The following is a 19,275-nucleotide window of genomic DNA, read 5'->3' as shown; positions in this document are numbered from 1 at the left end:
TCAAGGTTTAAAAGAAAAAATGTCTTTACTGTAAATAAAATAATAAATTTTTTATGTATAAAAAAAAATTAATATTTACATGATTTTAAAATAATAATAAAAAAAAAAAAAAAAAACACTTAATAATTATTGAAAATAAAAGAAAAAATTCTAAAAATATTATGTTTTTTTGTTTTAAATTAATTAGGTATATATTTACAATTATATAATAATATTATTGGTTTAATTATTTTTTGTCCCTATATTATTCATAATTATTATGTATAAAATAAATTAAGTAAAAAATTAAACTATAATATACAAACATCTAATAAATACAAAATTGTTGAATTAAATAAGTAACAATTGTTTTTATGAATTATTTATTCTTTTTTTTTTTTTGAAAAATTTTAAAAGTTATGAAAATTCAATTCATTTTGATAATTTTGAAAAATTTATCTGAGATATAAATATTTTGAAATTAAGAAATACAAATAACATAATCAGTAATTAACAAGAAATCAAAATTATGATTTAAAAAAATATTTCTAAAATTACCCATGATTTAAGAGATAATAGTTAAAGCAAACAAATTTTCCATCTCATTTAGATTATTTTTAATCAACCTTTAAAAATGTAAAATATATTGAAATTCGTGCTGGATATAAAATCCCGAAAAAAATAATGTTTTCCGAGTTCAATTTCAGAAAACAAGTTTCTTTATTTATTACAAGGTGTCGTAAAAAAACGTTCTAATTTGAATTATTTTGTTTTTCATAAATTTATTCTCACTAACTGTTAGACATGAAAAGACTTGAGAAATTTTTAATGAAACAATACTCAATCGTAAGACAGACCTTAGTTATTCAATTTTATTTTGAAATATTGGTGCACTGTTCACATTAATATAGAAACCACAAAACTAAACAATAAATCGCAGGTTGTAAATAATGATCATTTTGCGCTGCCCTTGTACAATGATCTTTCTCAATGATCAATTGATAAACATCTACGCTATCCTTGTACAATGATCGTTATCTTGGTTTAAGTTGTATATACATTAGTGATTTATTAAGAAAATTCCCGAAAAATAATATCAAAATGTTTTTATAAAAACATACATTATTTAAAAATAAAACGATTTCATTTTATTGAATTGCGATGACTAAAATTTATTTTAATTAAAAAAATAAATATTTCATAAAAATTCGAACCTATTCATTAAACATAATGTACAAATTTCATTGTGATTATTGATCTAATAACAAATAATTAAAAAATAATAATAAATAACTACTTTATAAAAGTAGTCATACATTTTTTAAATGTTTCAATTCAAGTATCGTTACACTAAAATAAGCAGAAATATTGTTTTTTTCTATTATATCTATATATTTCATTAAATTAGGATATTTATCAGTCTATTAATTAATTAGTAGACGACGAAATTAAAAAGAAATAATTGATTGTTGAAAAATACTCAAATAATTATAATAACCATCATTATTCATCGAAAAATTCGCTGTTCGTGTGAAATTAATTATGTCGAATATTAGTTATAAAATCTTAAATTAAATTAATTGTTTTTAAATATTATTTCTTATTTTGAAAGTTATGATCTATATTTTAATAAAATATTCAAATTGATCTCTCGTTAATTATAAATACACTGAATCAAAAGCTAGAGCTTTTGAGCATTTGCATTAAAATTGGATAAAAAATTATGCATTAAATACTACAGGCGTTAAAATGGCGTGAATATAGGACCTTATAAAATTTCTATTGATAAACGAAAGTTTTTTTTAATTTTAGTGAATCGCGCGACAATGCTGATTACATGCAATAGAAATTAGGAATTAACAGTCTCATAAAGACAGTCCATTTTGTTAGTTAAATAAAAAATTATGACGATTTAATGCAAATTGAAATGCAATTTAAAGAGGAGGTGTCATAGTTTATACTGCCTGAAGGAAAATTCAATTTAGATCGCCAAATGTATTTCCAATAGTAACGGTTCTTATGGTTCTCTCCCACGCAGGTAATTCAGGTAATTCAGGTAATTTCTATGTCACCCCACTTTACCCTTTTATAAGTCCAAATTATATCCAGTTTAAATTTTCGGACGAAGAGTTTGTGCTAGCGTACATAAGTATTTCTTTTAAATAACTGCTTTTGAGTGTGCTCATAAAGTAGTCAAGGCACAAACATTAAATATTGTCAGCTGATAATTTAATAAGTTGCATGACAAGATAATAACTAGTGTTGGTCAGCATACTACGTTGAATTTAGGAACACACGAATAAAATGCTTTATATTATCCTATGTCACCCCACTTTACCCTTTTATAAGTCCAAATTATATCCAGTTTAAATTTTCGGACGAAGAGTTTGTGCTAGCGTACATAAGTATTTCTTTTAAATAACTGCTTTTGAGTGTGCTCATAAAGTAGTCAAGGCACAAACATTAAATATTGTCAGCTGATAATTTAATAAGTTGCATGACAAGATAATAACTAGTGTTGGTCAGCATACTACGTTGAATTTAGGAACACACGAATAAAATGCTTTATATTATCGCGCAAATTGAAGTCACAATGCCACAACAATAATGCAATGTACCTGTCACTTAAACTTACTTTCGATCAACTTTACTTCTCCTTGAAATAAATTGTAAACATATTTTTTCATTAAACATAATTGTGATCGGCTTTAATGAAACATATTTTTCCTAAATTTGTATTTTGTGACTAAGTTCTAACGTCAAACGACATAAAAATCATGTACAGTTGCAGCCCCAGTATAATATTTAACGCTTCATCCATTTTATCGTATGCTTTAATAATTTTGAAACAGATCTATTATCCATTCTAAGAGAGATGAAATTCGAATAATTTATTAAAAGTAAAGTTATCAACTTTTAAAAATGTACTCTTTATAACTAAAACATATAAACATAAATAAAAAAGTAAAATATTTATTATGCTTCACACTTTGAATTCCTAGAAAATTTCAGTCTGTGATATGATGTTCGAACTAAAGTTTAAAATTTATTTTAAACTTTTGTTATAAATTTCAAAATAATTGTTATCTACATTAAAAAATAAAAATTTCGCTTTTAAACCTATTACATATAGATACAATTTATTATTTTATAATAATTTAACAGGTTTATATATATATTTTAATTTTTAGAACCATTCATTTTGTTTCAAAATTTCTTTTTATTCAAGAAATATACGGTAAATATCAAGAAACAGTCTTTGTTATCAAATGTATTGCGTTTTTTATTATTTTTTATTAACGAACTCTAGTTTTTATAAATCATTATTTAAATTTAAATAAATATTCAAAATAATGAAATGAAGCTTTTATAAATTTAATAATAATCATTATGTAATGATTTCGAAATTTAGCTGAATTCATCTGTAATTCATCAACCAAAAAGAAACTTATCTTATTATGTAAACATGCTTTCGGGTATAAGAGTACTGTTATTATCTTGAATTTAGTATTGTTCCAAATGTTCCGGTTTATAAACCATTATTTAGTATCGTTTGTTCGCATCTTTGGCAGATATTCCGTCAAGAACGATACAACAATGAATAATAAAAATTTTGGATTACTGACTTCTTGTGTCCTCAAGTGAACGATTTTAACGTGATAGATGTTTAATATTAACAGGGTGACGCAATAAGAGAGGGCACCAACTAATTTTTTTAAAAGAAACTAACGATTAGTCAATAATTTTAAAATGGACCCGGTAAAACGATCTTGAAGTTTGTGTGACTTTACACCGTTGGGCTATTTTCTGTGGGGAAATATGAAATCAACAATTTACGATAATAAGCTTGACATGATTTCTGAACCAGAAGCTAATTTTCGTCACTTTAATTTCAATTAATTATCTCCCAAATTAAAGAAATATTATGTATGACCTTTACCACGATTTTTATGAGTATTATTTTTTTTAAAGTTTTATATAGATTAAGATTTCTATAAAACACCCGTTATTAAATTTGTTTATGTTGATTATAATAATATAAGCAAGTATGCTTTTGAAACTTTGAAATGAATATACAAAAACCAGGTTCGTATTTGTAAATAAAAACTGTTTACTTCTCCTATCTTTGAAAAAAATACTGCTTATTAAAAATCAATAACTTCATCTGTCACCAAACCACCGTTCTTGAAGCATAAACTCTAATAAAGACTAGGAAAAATACTGTCTGAAGCAATATTTTCTTTTCAAAACTATGCTAGGTAGAAACAGTAATTTACATGATTTTCTCAAAGTTATTTGGAGTATTATTATAAAAAGAGCAGCAAAATTTAAAACGGTATATTTAAAAAAAAATGTAAATTATTACATTTAATCACCTTCACCAGTATATAGGAATCTCATTCTAAAATTTTAAATATTTAGAATCTCCGAGTTTTTTTGGTAGATTCGGGTGAAAGCAGTTAACGCCAAGACTGCTTTGGCACAAGTAATGGTATCAAAAAGCAGTTTTTTTCATAATTTTGGAGAATTGCTGTTATCAATACACAGTTTCCTAGTAAATACAGTGGCATTTTAGTTTTGTTTTTGTTTCGTATAACATTTGTTAAATACAATTCTATGATTAAAAATTAAGGATGGAAATCCTTAAATACTTTAACAACGCTAAAAAAATTAGTGAAATATTAAAATTTGTTAATTATAGAAGTTTTTTCTGAAAATTTTATTTTTAACAACTCTTTAAAGATATTTAATTATTCAGTTTTAAAAAATGACTTTAAATATGTCAACCAACGCAAATTCTATTCAAGCAGTAAGGGCCAAATTCTAATATCTATTTGTCTAAAACGGTTTTTTTAATTGGCTATTATATTAACACAGTATTCTCATGAACCAATTTAAAATTTATCCATTTTTAAAATCAAATGCTACACATGCGTAGAATTCGTATTTCATAAAACCATTTTGTGAATTCGATTTGTTACGCGAGTTATAACTATGCATATATTAAATAAAAATTTTTTTAATCTATAATTTTGACCGAAATTATATTTCGATTAAGTTTTGATTTTATTTTAAAAAATACTTTATTTTTTGACGGAGCTTATACCTTAAAAAAGCATAAAATGTTTTATTTTTTAAATAAATTAAATTGCTATTAAAAAAGATTTATTTGTACATTTTCGATCCGCATGCATTACCAAGTATTTATTATTTTATACATAAGAAATTCATAACAAATATGTAGAAAAAAATCTCGATAATTATATTTTGTGAACCATTTTTTGGAAGATAAGAATACCGATTAACTACTTATTTATTGCTAAAACACATAATTCCGGACTGCCAGATATTTGTCCGGAAGAATAGATACATAAATATTTTAAAATAATGTCTTAGATAAAACTTTAGATAATTTTTAAATAAAATTTAAAATAAATTATCTAAATAATAAAATTTGATTATTTTTAATTTGTTTAAAATTAAGATCTTGAAAATAATGAAAATAAAAATTTCCATCCTTAAAATAATTATTTGAATTATATATAGCAACTTATTAATATAATAAGTACATTCTTAATTTTATTACCTTTATTTCAATCTACAAAGAGGGGAGGGGCAGTTCATTGAGAGTAATATGTTACTGTATTTTTAATGCGGAGCTAATAATGACGGGCTATTTATTTGGATCGGCAGCATTTGATCTTCTACGATATTTAGTTGCAACAGATGCTGGTGTCATACCAACTTTTTGTTGTTGATTGATACGTTGTTGCAATTGTATTTGTTGAAACTGTTGTAATTGAGCTTGTTTTTGTAATGCAAGTTGTAAATGTTGTGGTTGACCTGATAATGTCACAATTGAATTTGCTGCCACGTTTGATGTGTTCATTGTTTGAAGATTTGGTACTGAAATTTTTAAACCGATTCTATTACATTATGTCAGGGAAAACTCTTATATGAATACAATAGAGAATATATATGAAGTTTTTAATGCATTTTTTTACAAAATAAATAAAATACGGGTGATATAAATCATTTTAAAGTATCAATTACACAAATATTCGACAAAGTGATCCTACAGAAACAGTGACGAGCTACCATAGCTATTCCATGCTAAATTCTGTTTTGCTAAGAAGAGATATAAACAAATTTTTAAAGGCTTTTTATATTGTTTGTTTTTGTAGTTATTCGAATAATAATTGTTCTCTGCTGTTTGTTGGAGAATCGTCGCAGTATCTCATCTCTTTTTGTCTAGAATAATCTTCGAGGCATAATCCTCGAAGTAGCCCCAATTATTAGATCGTAGGAGCATCGGAAGTAGTTTATATTACCTTTTTTATGCCGGTGACTATTGTTTTACAGAGTATCAGTGACTATTGTTTTACGGTGACTTTAGTTTTACAGAGCTCTAGATGAAATAATAAAGATAAATAAGCAAGACTTACCATTACTATTTGGCGCTGCTATACGAATTGGAGTGTTAGTAGTTCGTTGAGCAGTAAGTAAAGCTCGCGTTGCACTATGAGTACTTCCAGTACTTCTAGGTCGCTGTAAAGCACTCACCACTTGTAATTGTTGCGATGTAGCACCACGTACATTGCTTTTATTCACACTTTGTGCTAATACTATAATTTGGAAATAAAAATTTATTATTTTACAGATTCATCAGAAAAGGAAAATATTTAATCGTGACATTAAATAAACGGAAATATTTTAATGCTTGTCATGAAAAGTTTATGAACGTTTAAATGAAAATTGTCGAAGAGAGCTGTTTCACCCAGCTAGGTGAAAAGTGAGCTTTAGAAGATATGTGAATTTTTCAATATATTTCAAATTTAATAAATATAATAATTATAATCAAGAAATTTAAATTAAAATGGTGTAGTCTAATCTATGAAGCAGCTCTCACACGACCAGAGATACATTAATATTTATCAATCAAAAGTAACGAAAACGTGGAACATAGAAATTTGATATAAGATTCGGTATAACAAAATTGGCGCAGAATAGTAATAAATTTTAATATCGACTTCTAATGGAACTTAATTGTTAGTGATATAACTAATGTATCCAAATACTTACTAAATGGTACAACAGTTGCATTGGATGCAACCGAAGCTGCTGACGCATTTGACATAATATGTGAATTACTTGTAGCACCTGTTGTAATTGGCAACAAAACGCCTGTATGTGATACGGCTGAAGACATACTGATTGGAAGTTGTATAGGTATTTGTAACTGTATTAATTCACTTTGTTGATTTGTTGAGAAATTAGTTAATTGTGCCAAATTTAAACTTTGTAATGTGTTCGCAGTATTCTGTTGTGACGACTGACCTATAACATGTTGGGTGGTAGACAAGGGTGGACTAGATAATGGTGAAGGATTATTATTATTGATTTTTGGAGATTGTGAAACTAGATGCATTAAATTCTTTGGACTTGGATTTGTTGGACTGGCAGATGGTACAGGACTTGTACCACTTGATGCACGAATTCGTTCTAATAAACCCGAATCGGAATTCGCACCTTCAACATGATGATCAGCCGCTGCTGTACCTTTTAATAAAGCATGCAATCGACTGTCATTATTACTTGGCGATGATGATAAAGTTCGTTTTGGACTTGGTGATGTCGCTGAATTTGGTGCAATTAATCTAGTTGTTGCGTTATGGTTATTTAATAGTTTCTGTCCTTGTGTATTCACATTATTTAACGGCACTGCTGTAAAACCGATATTACCCGCATTTAACGAAGTTATATTAAATGTTTGAGGTTGTCCTTGGTTTACACTAGCCGCATTTGCTAATTGCGATGTTAATGATGATAAATTTATTTGAACCGGTTGTTGTAAACTGTTTACACTACCACTATTATTAGTAGTCACTAGTTGACCGGCCCGATTTGTTGTTAATCTTGTTGTATTATTTGCAAGCATATTACGTGACGCCGTTTTTTGATTTATTGCAATTGTTCGATGTGGTGTTAAACCAACAATTGCAATGTTACTATTGTTAATAATTGCATTGGCTACTGCAGCACTTTCGGCACTATTTTGATGATTCACTGGTGTACTATTTAATCGGCTTAATATTGTGGCATTGTTACCGGGACTCGAAGTTGCTCTGACAGTTGATGGTTGAGATACTATAAAAAAGTTTTATTCACGTTTATAATTTATTTATTATCGTTTTATTAAGTAATAAAAGTATAATTTTTATTTAGAATAATCCAGATTATTAACAATGATGTGCAGCCTTTCGGGAGGTTCAAATATAACTGACCTAATTTAAAATTGGAAACATTTATTTTGTATTATTGAAGCACATATTACATAAGATTATTAAAGCATAGTCTTTGGAAATTCAATTGGTGTTTTTTCACGTTTTGTTTAGTTTCAGTATTTCGAAAACCAAGGTAGATATCGAAAAATTGTATTCCTATTTTTCGTCTACATTCATGAAGTTATAACAAAATTAATTCATCATCAAAGTTGAAAATAAGATATAAATAATTAGACAAGGACAATTATAATAATTAGACAATTTCAACCTTTAATCTACCCTGCTCGCACATCCTTAAATTTAATAATAATGGTAAAATATGGAGAAATTTACTACTGAATCTTTATTTAGTGGTTCCAGGTACGAGCCAACAGTCAACTTATTTAGCAGCTTTTATTTATAGGTTAAAGAGTTAAAGAAGAGGTTCAGTGATCCATTGGTCACCTTCTTTAATTATATTCAACTGTTTTTTAATATAGACTTAGCAGTGAATCAAATATTTATATTTTTTTTTCTCTCCCTACTTTTGAGAATCTCCAGCGACCTTCTTTAGTTCAAATGAGCTGAAATTAAGTATGTAAGATTGTACGAAGTTATAAAATTGTTGTTGGTTGGTTCTAATAATTTGGAAGTTATTCCCGAGGGAAAACTTTCCCTACAATTTACGTAAATATTTCATGTAATCGAAAAAATTAAAAAAAAAAAAACTCATTTCAATAGAGAAAATTGAATAATAAGAAGCACCTAACGAAGGGGAAACGATCTCAGTGGTTGCGAGTTTTTCTATATTTATCTATATATAATTTTCTACGATTCAAAGGATCTTTACTGTTTATTATTTTTACTAAAACAATTAACAAAGTTGGATTTTTTGACACTTCATTCTTTGATTTTTTATAAGAAAGGCATTTATTAGAATGCCGAAATCTGAAGTAGCCATTTCCATCATCAAAAATGGAAATCGCAATGTCTAACATTCTCATACACTTTTATTTTGGAATCTATCATAAGTTATAACTTTTTCTTTTCGAATTATTTTTTATACTATCTTTGTCGATAAATAACTGTTTTTTTCTCTCACTCGTATAAGTTTAAACTCAAGTCTGCTCACCTGTAACTTGATACTGTTGAGGATCCACACTTCTTGCTATCGTAAACGGTGCTTGTCTTAAATGAGATCGATTCTGATTATTTGCTTGCAATTGCGACTGCTGAAAAAAAAGCAACGATCACAGTAATTATTTTGGAAAATGGCACAAATTTAATTTGGGTTATATAAAATATAACCCAAAAAATAATTCGAACAAAATTTTCTAATAAATTAAAAGCAATTAATTTAGAGTTATATCTAAAGACTAGAGATTACTAAAATAATCAAACTTTGTTACTAATTTACTTACCAAGATAGGTAAATTGGAATTTATTTGTGAAGTTGAAGCAGAAATAACTCCTTGAGATCCTTGTAAAAGAACCACACTACCAGCAGATGCTGCTGTCACATTTCCATTGGCTAGATGTGTTATTACACTTCTAGCATTATTTTGTATTTGATTTGCAGGTACTGTGTTTTCCGGAGTGGCATTGATATTATTATTGGAGGACGATGATGAGGCTGAAGAGGAGATATTTGAGCTATTCGTGGAAATATGATGGTGATGCGTATGATGTATCGTCGAATGATGCTGTGTTGATGGGGCCGTTTCATTAAATATTTCGAGGAATTGACTTAAATACCCATACGCATGTCTACGTGAATGTCCTAATGAAAATTGGCACGCTGAACCTTTACTCTGCCCTTGCTGATAATCACTATCCAAATATAATTCACCAACGTATTCCAAATTCGATAAACGCTGAAATATTGTTAATTTTATATGATTTACACGATTTTGTTCCGGATCACGATCATTAATAGTCTTTTCAAATGTTTCTACTGGCCGAGGTGCTCCATCCGCACTTAATGGTAATGGATCAATATGTCGTGCAAATGCCGCAACTGGAATTTCGCTTTGAGGAGGATGCTTCAAGGGTGGCAATTCAAATGATGGGGCTGCAATAGGAGCTGGATATATTGAATCTTCTACTGAGAGTTCAAATGGTTGTCGAAGATGATAATAATCTGCTACCATACTATTCATATTGTTACGCGTTCGTGTACGATGTCGTTTACTAGCTTCTAACAATTCAAAACCACGTCGTGGAGTATTTGTTAATTTACGTTTTCTATTTGTTGCCACTTGGGAATAGCTATGAGCAGCTTTTCGTATATCAAGAGTATTAAATATTTGTCGTTCGTGCTGTATTCTATTTGCAACAATTACATTGGCTGGTGATGGATCCAAACATAATGGTATTGTTTTTGCTAATATTTTACTTTCTAATTGTCGGCGATCATTTTCATTTAAATCATATTTATTTGCTAAATCACTAGTTTCACAATGAAATGTCTGAAAATAAGAGAAAAGTTTATGTTAATTACTGAAATGGTTAAATATTACACTGTCTACAATATTTATGCTGTCGGTATACGAGATATCATTTCATATAGATTTTGAGTTGGTGGATCCAAATTGTAAGTATACTAATTTTTCACTGTTATTGAAGTTATGTTACCAGAAGGTAATTTTTTCCATAAATTGGTTATTGAACCCTCAATTTTTATAATATGCACATCAATTTGGAAGTAATAATAATAAATAAAGCTTTCTAAAAGGTATGGCTGTTTTTATGCGAGCGTTAAATGAAACGAATTTTATACAAGCGCTTGCTCCATTACAAACGTTGAACTTTTTTTCTTTGTTCAACTAGTCCTGAACTTCCGATTACCTTGATGACACTTTCAGTACAAACATATATATATTGAAGTATCGCTTTTATAAATTCACTTCTTTTCCTTTAAAATGAGCATGGTGGATCCCAAAAAGAACAATAACCTTCGTTGTCATGGCCAGGGCATATTTCTATATAATTTCAGTGTCATACAATTAGTAGAAAAAAAATTGTGTTTCTCAAAATCTCTGGAAGAACTAGACTTAATAAATGAGGTGTCATTAAGTTAATCTCAGTATCAAGAGTAATATAGAGTATATACTTTCTCGAAAATTTAACTTCGGGTCGAAATGCTATAGATTACATTTCAAGTATTTAAATTATTAAAAAAAAAAACATACACAAAATACCGACCACTTTTATAATAAAGAACGTTTTATCTCGTAAAATAAAAGAGAAATGTCCACCTATGCAAGAGAGAAGGCATAACTAGTAATGAACATTCACAGAGACTTGTTGAAATTATATCATATTATTATTTTAAGGCAGATAAAATTATTCACTGGTAAAAAATCTAAAATACATTACAGCTTTTACTTTCATGGACCGCTGACACGGGGGTAATTAAATAACTGTATGTGCCACTATTATATTTGGGGGCCTGGAACAATGGACCCAGCAGTAATTTTTTGTGTACCTAAAACAAGAATATTTTTTGGAAGCATTTACCTGAGTTGAAGGTTTCAGTAAAACGTAATGGGTATCATACATAATACGAGGATAAGCTTGTCTATAATCACGAATTTCAGCAATTATACAACCACTATAAAACATATATGAATATTCCGATTCCAATGCTGATATTAGAAAAAATGGTAATTCTTCATTATCAATATAACGAAGCAATCGATCCGTTTTATAATTAAATTCCCACGACAATTCGATTTCTTTATACATTTTTCCACGCATCTAAATATAAATAAATAAAAATAATTTTTTTTATATAATGATACATAAAGAAGAAATAATTTTAATTTCGACATTTACTCACATTGGATGTACTTGGATTTGAATCTAAACAAATAGTATCATCAGCTGTTACAAATTTACGAACCGCAACTGAAAATCCTTTGTTTCCTGCATACAAATTTATAATAAGTGTATGTAAACTTTCCCGTGCTGCCAATTTCTCCAAGAGCATAGACCCCGATCTCAATTCCTATTAATCATAAAAATAGATATTTATATTTTGTATTAACGATGAAAAAATAAACTCAGAATAATAATGCTACTACAAAACGTGAACAATTTACAGTTTAAGAAATATGTCTTAAAACTACAAAAAAAAAAAATAATTTTGTTAATCTTAATTCTCTTAACGAAATTGCTAAAATACTACAAAATAAGATGATTATACTACTAAGTACATTCTGCAAAATAAGTTTCTGGCTCGGGTCTTTTAAATCGCGTGATTTTAATATATGTTATTTAGTTTACCAGCAGAAATCGGAGACATCAAGTGTTAGGCGACTTTTACTTCAAAAAGAAAATATAGCGATCAACAATTTTGATACTGAAAATGTTAGACAGACCCTAATTTTCAAACAAAAACGCTACAAAAAGCATACAAAAATCTCGATATTGAACAGATATAACTCTGTGTGACCTTTTCTTTCCATCTAGATTTAATTTATTTTTGGGGAGCCTTGTTAACGTTATTGAAGATATAAAAAGTTTATCTTGAATGAAACTTGATTTAATAAATTTGAATTAAAAATTCGTTTTTGTGTTTTACTTGATCAGCCCGGAAAATTATTTGACAAAGAAGTACTTTAATGGCATTTGTTTGTTTTTTATCTTGATTTAATTAAAGGAAGAAAATGTTATTCTTCGGATCGAAAAATGATAAAATTAAAGGGCGGATAATTAAAGAATTTGAATCCTCCAAAAAACATATATGCGGATCATAGCCAAGATAAATCGTGACTTTAGGCGTTACGATCATCTCTGTAAGATTAATAAGTTTCGTGTTTTAACATGAACCGTGGAAATGGTTTAATATTTATTTAAACGTGGAAATTATCGATAAAATTTTCTTTAAAAAAAGTAAATTTTAGACTGAAAAATATGTACAATTTGGTCTATTACTTTTTTATAAGTTACGATACAGCTTGCACAATTTTCTGACACGAAACTCACGATCTCTCTAAATCAAAAAAAAACTTTCTTACGGAACTATTATTCGAAGTGTTAATTTACGTTGCGCTACTAAAGTAGATTGTATCTATATGTCACTAGATGCTCCTTAACAGCTGTTTTCGCCACTGGGAAGAGTACTTATATAACTATACTTTTTACTACGGTAACATTTCCTGATCATTTTTGAAATCCGGCCAATATCTTCTTGATATTGACGTAAAAAATTTAAAATAAATACGATGTAGTTAATTGAGTTTAATTTACTATATGTAGTACTTTGCATCAAATTTTCGAACGAAAAATTAAATTTAGATGGCTAATTTGGCCATTCTAACAAAAATTGCAAAATTTGTTTGTCTTCTGACCACATTATTTTTTAACCAGAAACCATACAATTAAAAATTTAAAAAAGGCAAATACTTTTATAAAAAATTCTATGAAATAAAATTTTTTTGATTAAAATTTTTTTTTTAAGATGTCATATAAACTAACACAATGTTAAGATTAACTGTTTGGCTCTTCAAACGTGTTTCTAGTTTTGTAACTATGGCGTTGCGATTTTAGCAATAAAGTCCAATAACTTGGCCCAATTTTTTGATATAATACAGAAAAAAAATAAATAAAAGCTTCTAAACTTTCTTCTTGAAGTTTGTGTTTTTAAAAAATACTAAAAATAACTATAAAAAAGTATGCCTACCTGTCTAGTATAAAAATTTTCAAATGATATCTTGCAAACAATTGAGAAATCTTGCAGATGAAATTTCGTTTTTATTTCATTTTAATTGATTATAAATTATAATTTAATAAATTTAAATATAAAATTGAATTTAAAAAAATAAATTGAAAATATTTAATAATTCATTTCTTGATAAAAAATTAAACTAATTAGTTTTCATTTTAAAAACAAGCAAACCTCAAGAAAAATTTACTAATATATTTATGTTTCTGATGAAAACATTAATTAAAAAAATATTTTTGAAAATTTACAGGTTGTCCAGTCTCCAAATCTCTTGCACACTCTGCTTCATATAATTCACGTATATTCGTTTCTCTTCCTATTCGAGTTTGATGATGGTAGCTAGGTGGGGGCACGGAGGAGGGAAAATACTTGGCTTTTTTAATAATACGCTAGAAATAAAGAAAACACATACTTTAGTTTTAAACATAAAATTTTACCTGAATATAAAATATAAACAAGTAATTAACAAATTCGTTGGTTACAGCAAAAGGCTTGCGCTATACGTAGAAAAGGAAACTAATTACAGAATAATCTCACAAATCCGGCACTATTAAAAACCAGAGGCTGCCGGATTATTGGAATATTCGGATTACTAAATTGTAACGGAAAATTCACAATGAATAAAATAATTGGCACGAAAATAATTTTTTTTGGTAATTTTTATATAAAAAAAAAGAAAAAATCGGCGGGTGAAGAGAACCGGATTATTGGACGTATCGGTCTATTGAAGTGTTGGATTAGTGAGATTGTACTGCACTATGGCTGTGTTCCGATATACATTGCGAACACTGTTCAGTCCTCTTACTGGAGAGAAATTTATTCCTTTATAGACTGCCAGTACACTGCCACAGTACTCTGAGGAAATTAATGACGTCATGAATTATCGCCATTTCTGTACTGCAAAAGATTCACGAGCGATTCAAGATTCATCTTGTACTGCACTGCTTGCAGTACAAAAACTGCAGTGCTTTGACCGCGTTATCAAAAGAAAACAATATTTTTTTATTATAAAAAATTTTATGCATTAAACTTTATCTAAATTAAAATTTATACATTTTTTCACTTATAATAAAAATGAATTATTATTAAGTATAAGTATTTTTTCTACTAATCTCGAATATATTATAAATATTTAGTTATAACAATATGCAAACAATAGTTTTATTACGTTGAACAAAGAATTTTTTAATGAAAATTATTTTCATTTTAGAACGGTATGAAAAAACGGAATTTTAACCAGTAAACAGAATTGCTGGCCATAAAGTATATTGAATAAATGTCATACTTTATAGTGTTCTCAGAGTATATCGGAAATAAATTATGTAATTTTCTTCCATTCTGAGAAAAACAGAGCAAAGTTGTATAATCTATGTAATATGTATTACAAACACTATCCGATAATATTTTTAAGATCTTTTTGCCGCCAAAGTAAAAAAATGAATCTTTCATCAGGTCACCCAGCTGATCATTTTTATTGAATAAGATCAAATGTAGAATATTTATTTTGTATTACTGTTTTTAAAGTGTACTTTTGACAGCTGATTCCTTTCGTTATTTAAAAAGGACGATCATTCTTAGAGAAAATCCCAGCTTACCCATACAAATTTCAAATAATTTGTTTCGACATTTGTTTTTTTAGAGTCAATTTAATTTCTACAATCATAAAAAATTATTAAAAATTTCGAAAAATTTTTGTATTTTAGAACGTTGAGCGTAAATTTTTCTGTAAACTTAGCTAAAAATGGGTTCATGATAGATTTTAGTAAACTTTATTTCATACAAGTTTGCTTAGTATCCATATTTAAGTTTTCGTAATATTAGTCTAAAAATTCTTAAAATTAAAAACGATAATTAACGCCGAATTAAGCCGTTATCGTTAACAGTGAGTCAAAGAACTATTCGTCTTATAATCCGGGTAGTCCGGTGATTTACGACATCTGCATATATCGGGTATTTCGCCATAAACATCTCATGTAAAAATTTGGATTGTAGTAATTACATACCATACGCATTTCATGAACTAGCAGTCACCTTTCTATATGAACTATACGCAAAATTTATCGCAATACAATTTATACGCAAGTAGAAAGTCATTTTATACCGCATGAAAAAGCAGCCGAAATAGATGCTTTTTATTGAAATCAGTTGTTTACCTTTTGATAAACGAATGAAATGGCTTCAAACAAAACTGCTTAAAAACAAAATTTTCTGATGTAAAAAGGGGCGTAGGAACTGAGAAGTTAACACCCCCAAAGGGCAGATCCTTTACACAGTGGTTAGTGTCAAGGAAGAACCTATGTTCCAATTTTTATCCTTTAACTCAATTTGAAGGGGCTGTATTGAAGTTCATATCCATAAAAATGTCGATAAAAGCGTTTTCCCCGTAGGAATATCCTACAAATTTTATAAAATCGATTTGCTAAGCAAACAACCCTTCATGCAAAATTTCAGATCATTTGACCTAAATCGAGTCGTCGTTGGGCATTCACAAAGGTTGCTGGATGTTTGATCTTTTAACTCTGATTTAAAATAACTTATATGTAGCAAAAATATAAATTCGAATCAATTAAACTGTACTATTAGGCTCGAAAACACACTTTAAAGTTCAAAAAGTTGGCCACGGTAAAACAACTCAAGTATAGAAAAAAAAATTATCCTACCCTTACAGTTTTGATCTTTAGCAATTTGAATCTGCCATTATTTTTGTCTTAGATTCCCAACAAATATTACAAGAATTTGAAAAAATATTATTTTTCAATCTTCTGGAAAAATGATGATAAATATTTAAAAAGTTTCAGGCAAGAATTGTAGCAAATTAAATTTTATTAAAGCATATTTAACAACTTAAATTTAATCCATACACCAGCCTGCTCCCCTGGTCTACTGCCTGGGGAGGTGGGAACTTTCTTGGAGCAGAGTAAGTATAAGGAACTGCAGACTGGGTTTAAAGCAATGTTGACCTTAATCGAATCATTTTAATGTATGTGATTTTTTTTAATCTAAATAGTCATTATTTACTACGTATCTCTTTGGTATATCGAAAAAGCGAAATTTTGAAAATATTTAGTTTAATTTCTCATGTCGTCCTATCTCTTCCAGTTTTACAAGAACTTATGGTTCAAGTTTTCAACTAATAAACCGTAGTTAATGTTGACAAAGGACCTCAAATGTCAGTGACCTTTAAACAGATGTTACATTAAAAACTAAAGGTAATATACATACAAATTTTTTTTTTTTAATTGGGACTTTTCCAAAATTTCCGTAAATTTCATCGTGAATTAAATATAAATATGTAATTCATTTCAATATTTTCAGTTCGAACTTCAGCTATGTTCTCATAATTACTTTCAAAAATTTTGAAAAATTAAAAAAGTAATTACTCCTGATATTTATTTCGAATTCATGTTTTGTAGTAAGTTGCCTAAGCAAAAATTTTACATGAAATTTTTTAAAATGAAAACCTGTAACTTTATAAATATAATTAAATAAAATTAATCTGTTTTAATTTTAATAATTTTTCTAATCATTTTAATTGGGAAATACAGTTAATACCATTTTTTGCTTATGCGCGACAAAAACCATATATTTAAACAAAAAAAACTATTATTATAACTTAATTCATGGTGAAGGTAATGAATAAAATTGCTTATAAAAATTTTAAAGGAACATACTTCAGCCTCCTCACATGCCGCCAGGCAGTGCATCGTTGATGAAACGAGATATCCCACATTCAGCTACGTACTTGCCGAATGAGATGTCTTCTTCTTCGTAAAAACTGCATGGTCTATAACACTGAAAGTGTACATTATTTTATAAACAAAAATAAAATTTTATAAATATTACTTTATAATAATATCTTATTATTTTAATAAATAAAATTCTAAAACAAATTCAAAAAAACATTTTAAGGAAATTTTATTGTAGAAAATAAGGATCTATAAGAAAATAAATAATTGAAAAATTTTGTATTTATTTTTGGAAAGTGTTACAACATTCTGACAAGTGGGTTCATTTTTAAAATGACAGATTAATAAATCATTGACAATAAATAATAAATGGAATAATTAACGTAAATAAAAATACTTACACTTAAAATACGATAAATCACAATAGAAAAACATGACATCTAAAATGACAGTTTATGTATAAAAGTTTTAGTTCCTTTTACAACATTTTGCACCTTTGGGTTGTCTACATTTGAAAGCATAAGGACAGCCATCAGGCCGCGATTAGATATGATCCTAACCCCAATTGTTAATAATTTTTTAATATTTACTAGCCAAATTCACGTTTTTATCACATTATATTATTAAAATTACTTTTATAATATTAATTATTATAAACACCAAGCTTAAAATTGTTATTCCACGTGATTATTTTCTTGAAATTTTAGATATATCCAGTTTACAAACATACTGGATCGCTTTACTACTGACATCTGTGAATATTTTACGTTATTAAAAATCGTCACGTACTTACCGCTATATTTGAATATAAAACTGAAAAGTGAATTTATTTAAATTAGTAAAATAATATTTAAAAATTGTTTAAAATAATTGATAATTGAAGTTTTGGCCAGATAAAAAACTGTATCAACATTTTAATATATTTAATGCATCGATATAATAGAAGATTTACAACATCTCATTTGATGCTAAAATTTAATTACTTAGTTTTACCAACTTAATAGTTTTTCGTTGTTATCAGCATATTAAATATTAGAGCCCTAAAATACTAGATAGCGCTACTAATCGCTTTCAACGGAATCAAATAAATGATTCTTGAGAGGAAAACAAGCTTTAGTTCGCATTCAACGCGAAAAATTTTCGAATTCAATTTTTTTTCATATTCATGTTTGGGAAATGTCCTTGATTGAGTTTGCAAAAATCTATTGAAACATGTTCTGTAATAAAACCTAATAATTTTTCTGGGGACTACTCGGGTTACTCGTGGGAATATTCTAAAAATGTTTTACTGAAACGTAATTTTGAAAATTTTCGAATAATAAAAATAATTTCAAAGCGTTTTGTTATTGACTTGTACCTTCGTAGAAGCTCCGATGGGGCGGAAGCCGCTGCTGAAGCGTATCTTTTACCCTACTCCCTCGTATCTACTGTGTATGTGTTTAGTTTAGTTCGATTTTAGTTTAATGTTATATATGTATCACTTATCGCTGAATATCTCCATGATTTGTGTCAACTTCCGTGATATGTATTGTTTAGGTTTAGGTAACAAGTACCTGTTTATAGGATCGGATCCCAGGAACTCGGTAAACGCTCTGTAGAACTCTAGTTCTGCTTTTTG

At 27.9% G+C, this 19,275-nt stretch overlaps 1 protein-coding gene across 1 annotated transcript; it reads right to left on the bottom strand.

Annotated features, from left to right (window-relative positions):
- Positions 1 to 5,568: 5,568 nt before the first annotated feature.
- On the bottom strand, positions 5,569 to 18,202 carry LOC123292683 (transcription factor SPT20 homolog). Its single transcript, XM_044873395.1, has 10 exons — positions 18,059 to 18,202; positions 17,643 to 17,763; positions 14,220 to 14,360; positions 12,085 to 12,252; positions 11,763 to 12,002; positions 9,665 to 10,711; positions 9,376 to 9,475; positions 7,063 to 8,127; positions 6,426 to 6,605; positions 5,569 to 5,886 (listed from the first exon to the last, which is right to left on the bottom strand). Exons 2-10 carry the CDS (start codon positions 17,673 to 17,675, stop codon positions 5,654 to 5,656), a joined length of 3,207 nt encoding a protein of 1,068 aa, XP_044729330.1. The 5' UTR covers positions 17,676 to 17,763; positions 18,059 to 18,202; the 3' UTR covers positions 5,569 to 5,653.
- Between the last annotated feature and the right edge of the window lie 1,073 nt (positions 18,203 to 19,275).

Source organism: Chrysoperla carnea, chromosome 2, assembly GCF_905475395.1.
Source record: "Chrysoperla carnea chromosome 2, inChrCarn1.1, whole genome shotgun sequence".
NCBI lineage: Eukaryota > Metazoa > Arthropoda > Insecta > Neuroptera > Chrysopidae > Chrysoperla > Chrysoperla carnea.
This window is presented reverse-complemented; position numbering and strand designations above follow the sequence as displayed.

What these genes read in the sequence shown, in the direction of transcription:
- LOC123292683 (XM_044873395.1), bottom strand. Translation starts at nt 17,675, where the DNA reads ATGCACTGCCTGGCGGCATGTGAGGAGGCTGAA. An exon ending in TACTGAAACCTTCAACTCAG is followed by an intron (nt 10,712 to 11,762) that starts GTAAATGCTTCC and finishes TCTTATTTTCAG; the next exon opens with ACATTTCATTGTGAAACTAG. An exon ending in ATTCCAATTTACCTATCTTG is followed by an intron (nt 9,476 to 9,664) that starts GTAAGTAAATTA and finishes CTTTTTTTTCAG; the next exon opens with CAGTCGCAATTGCAAGCAAA.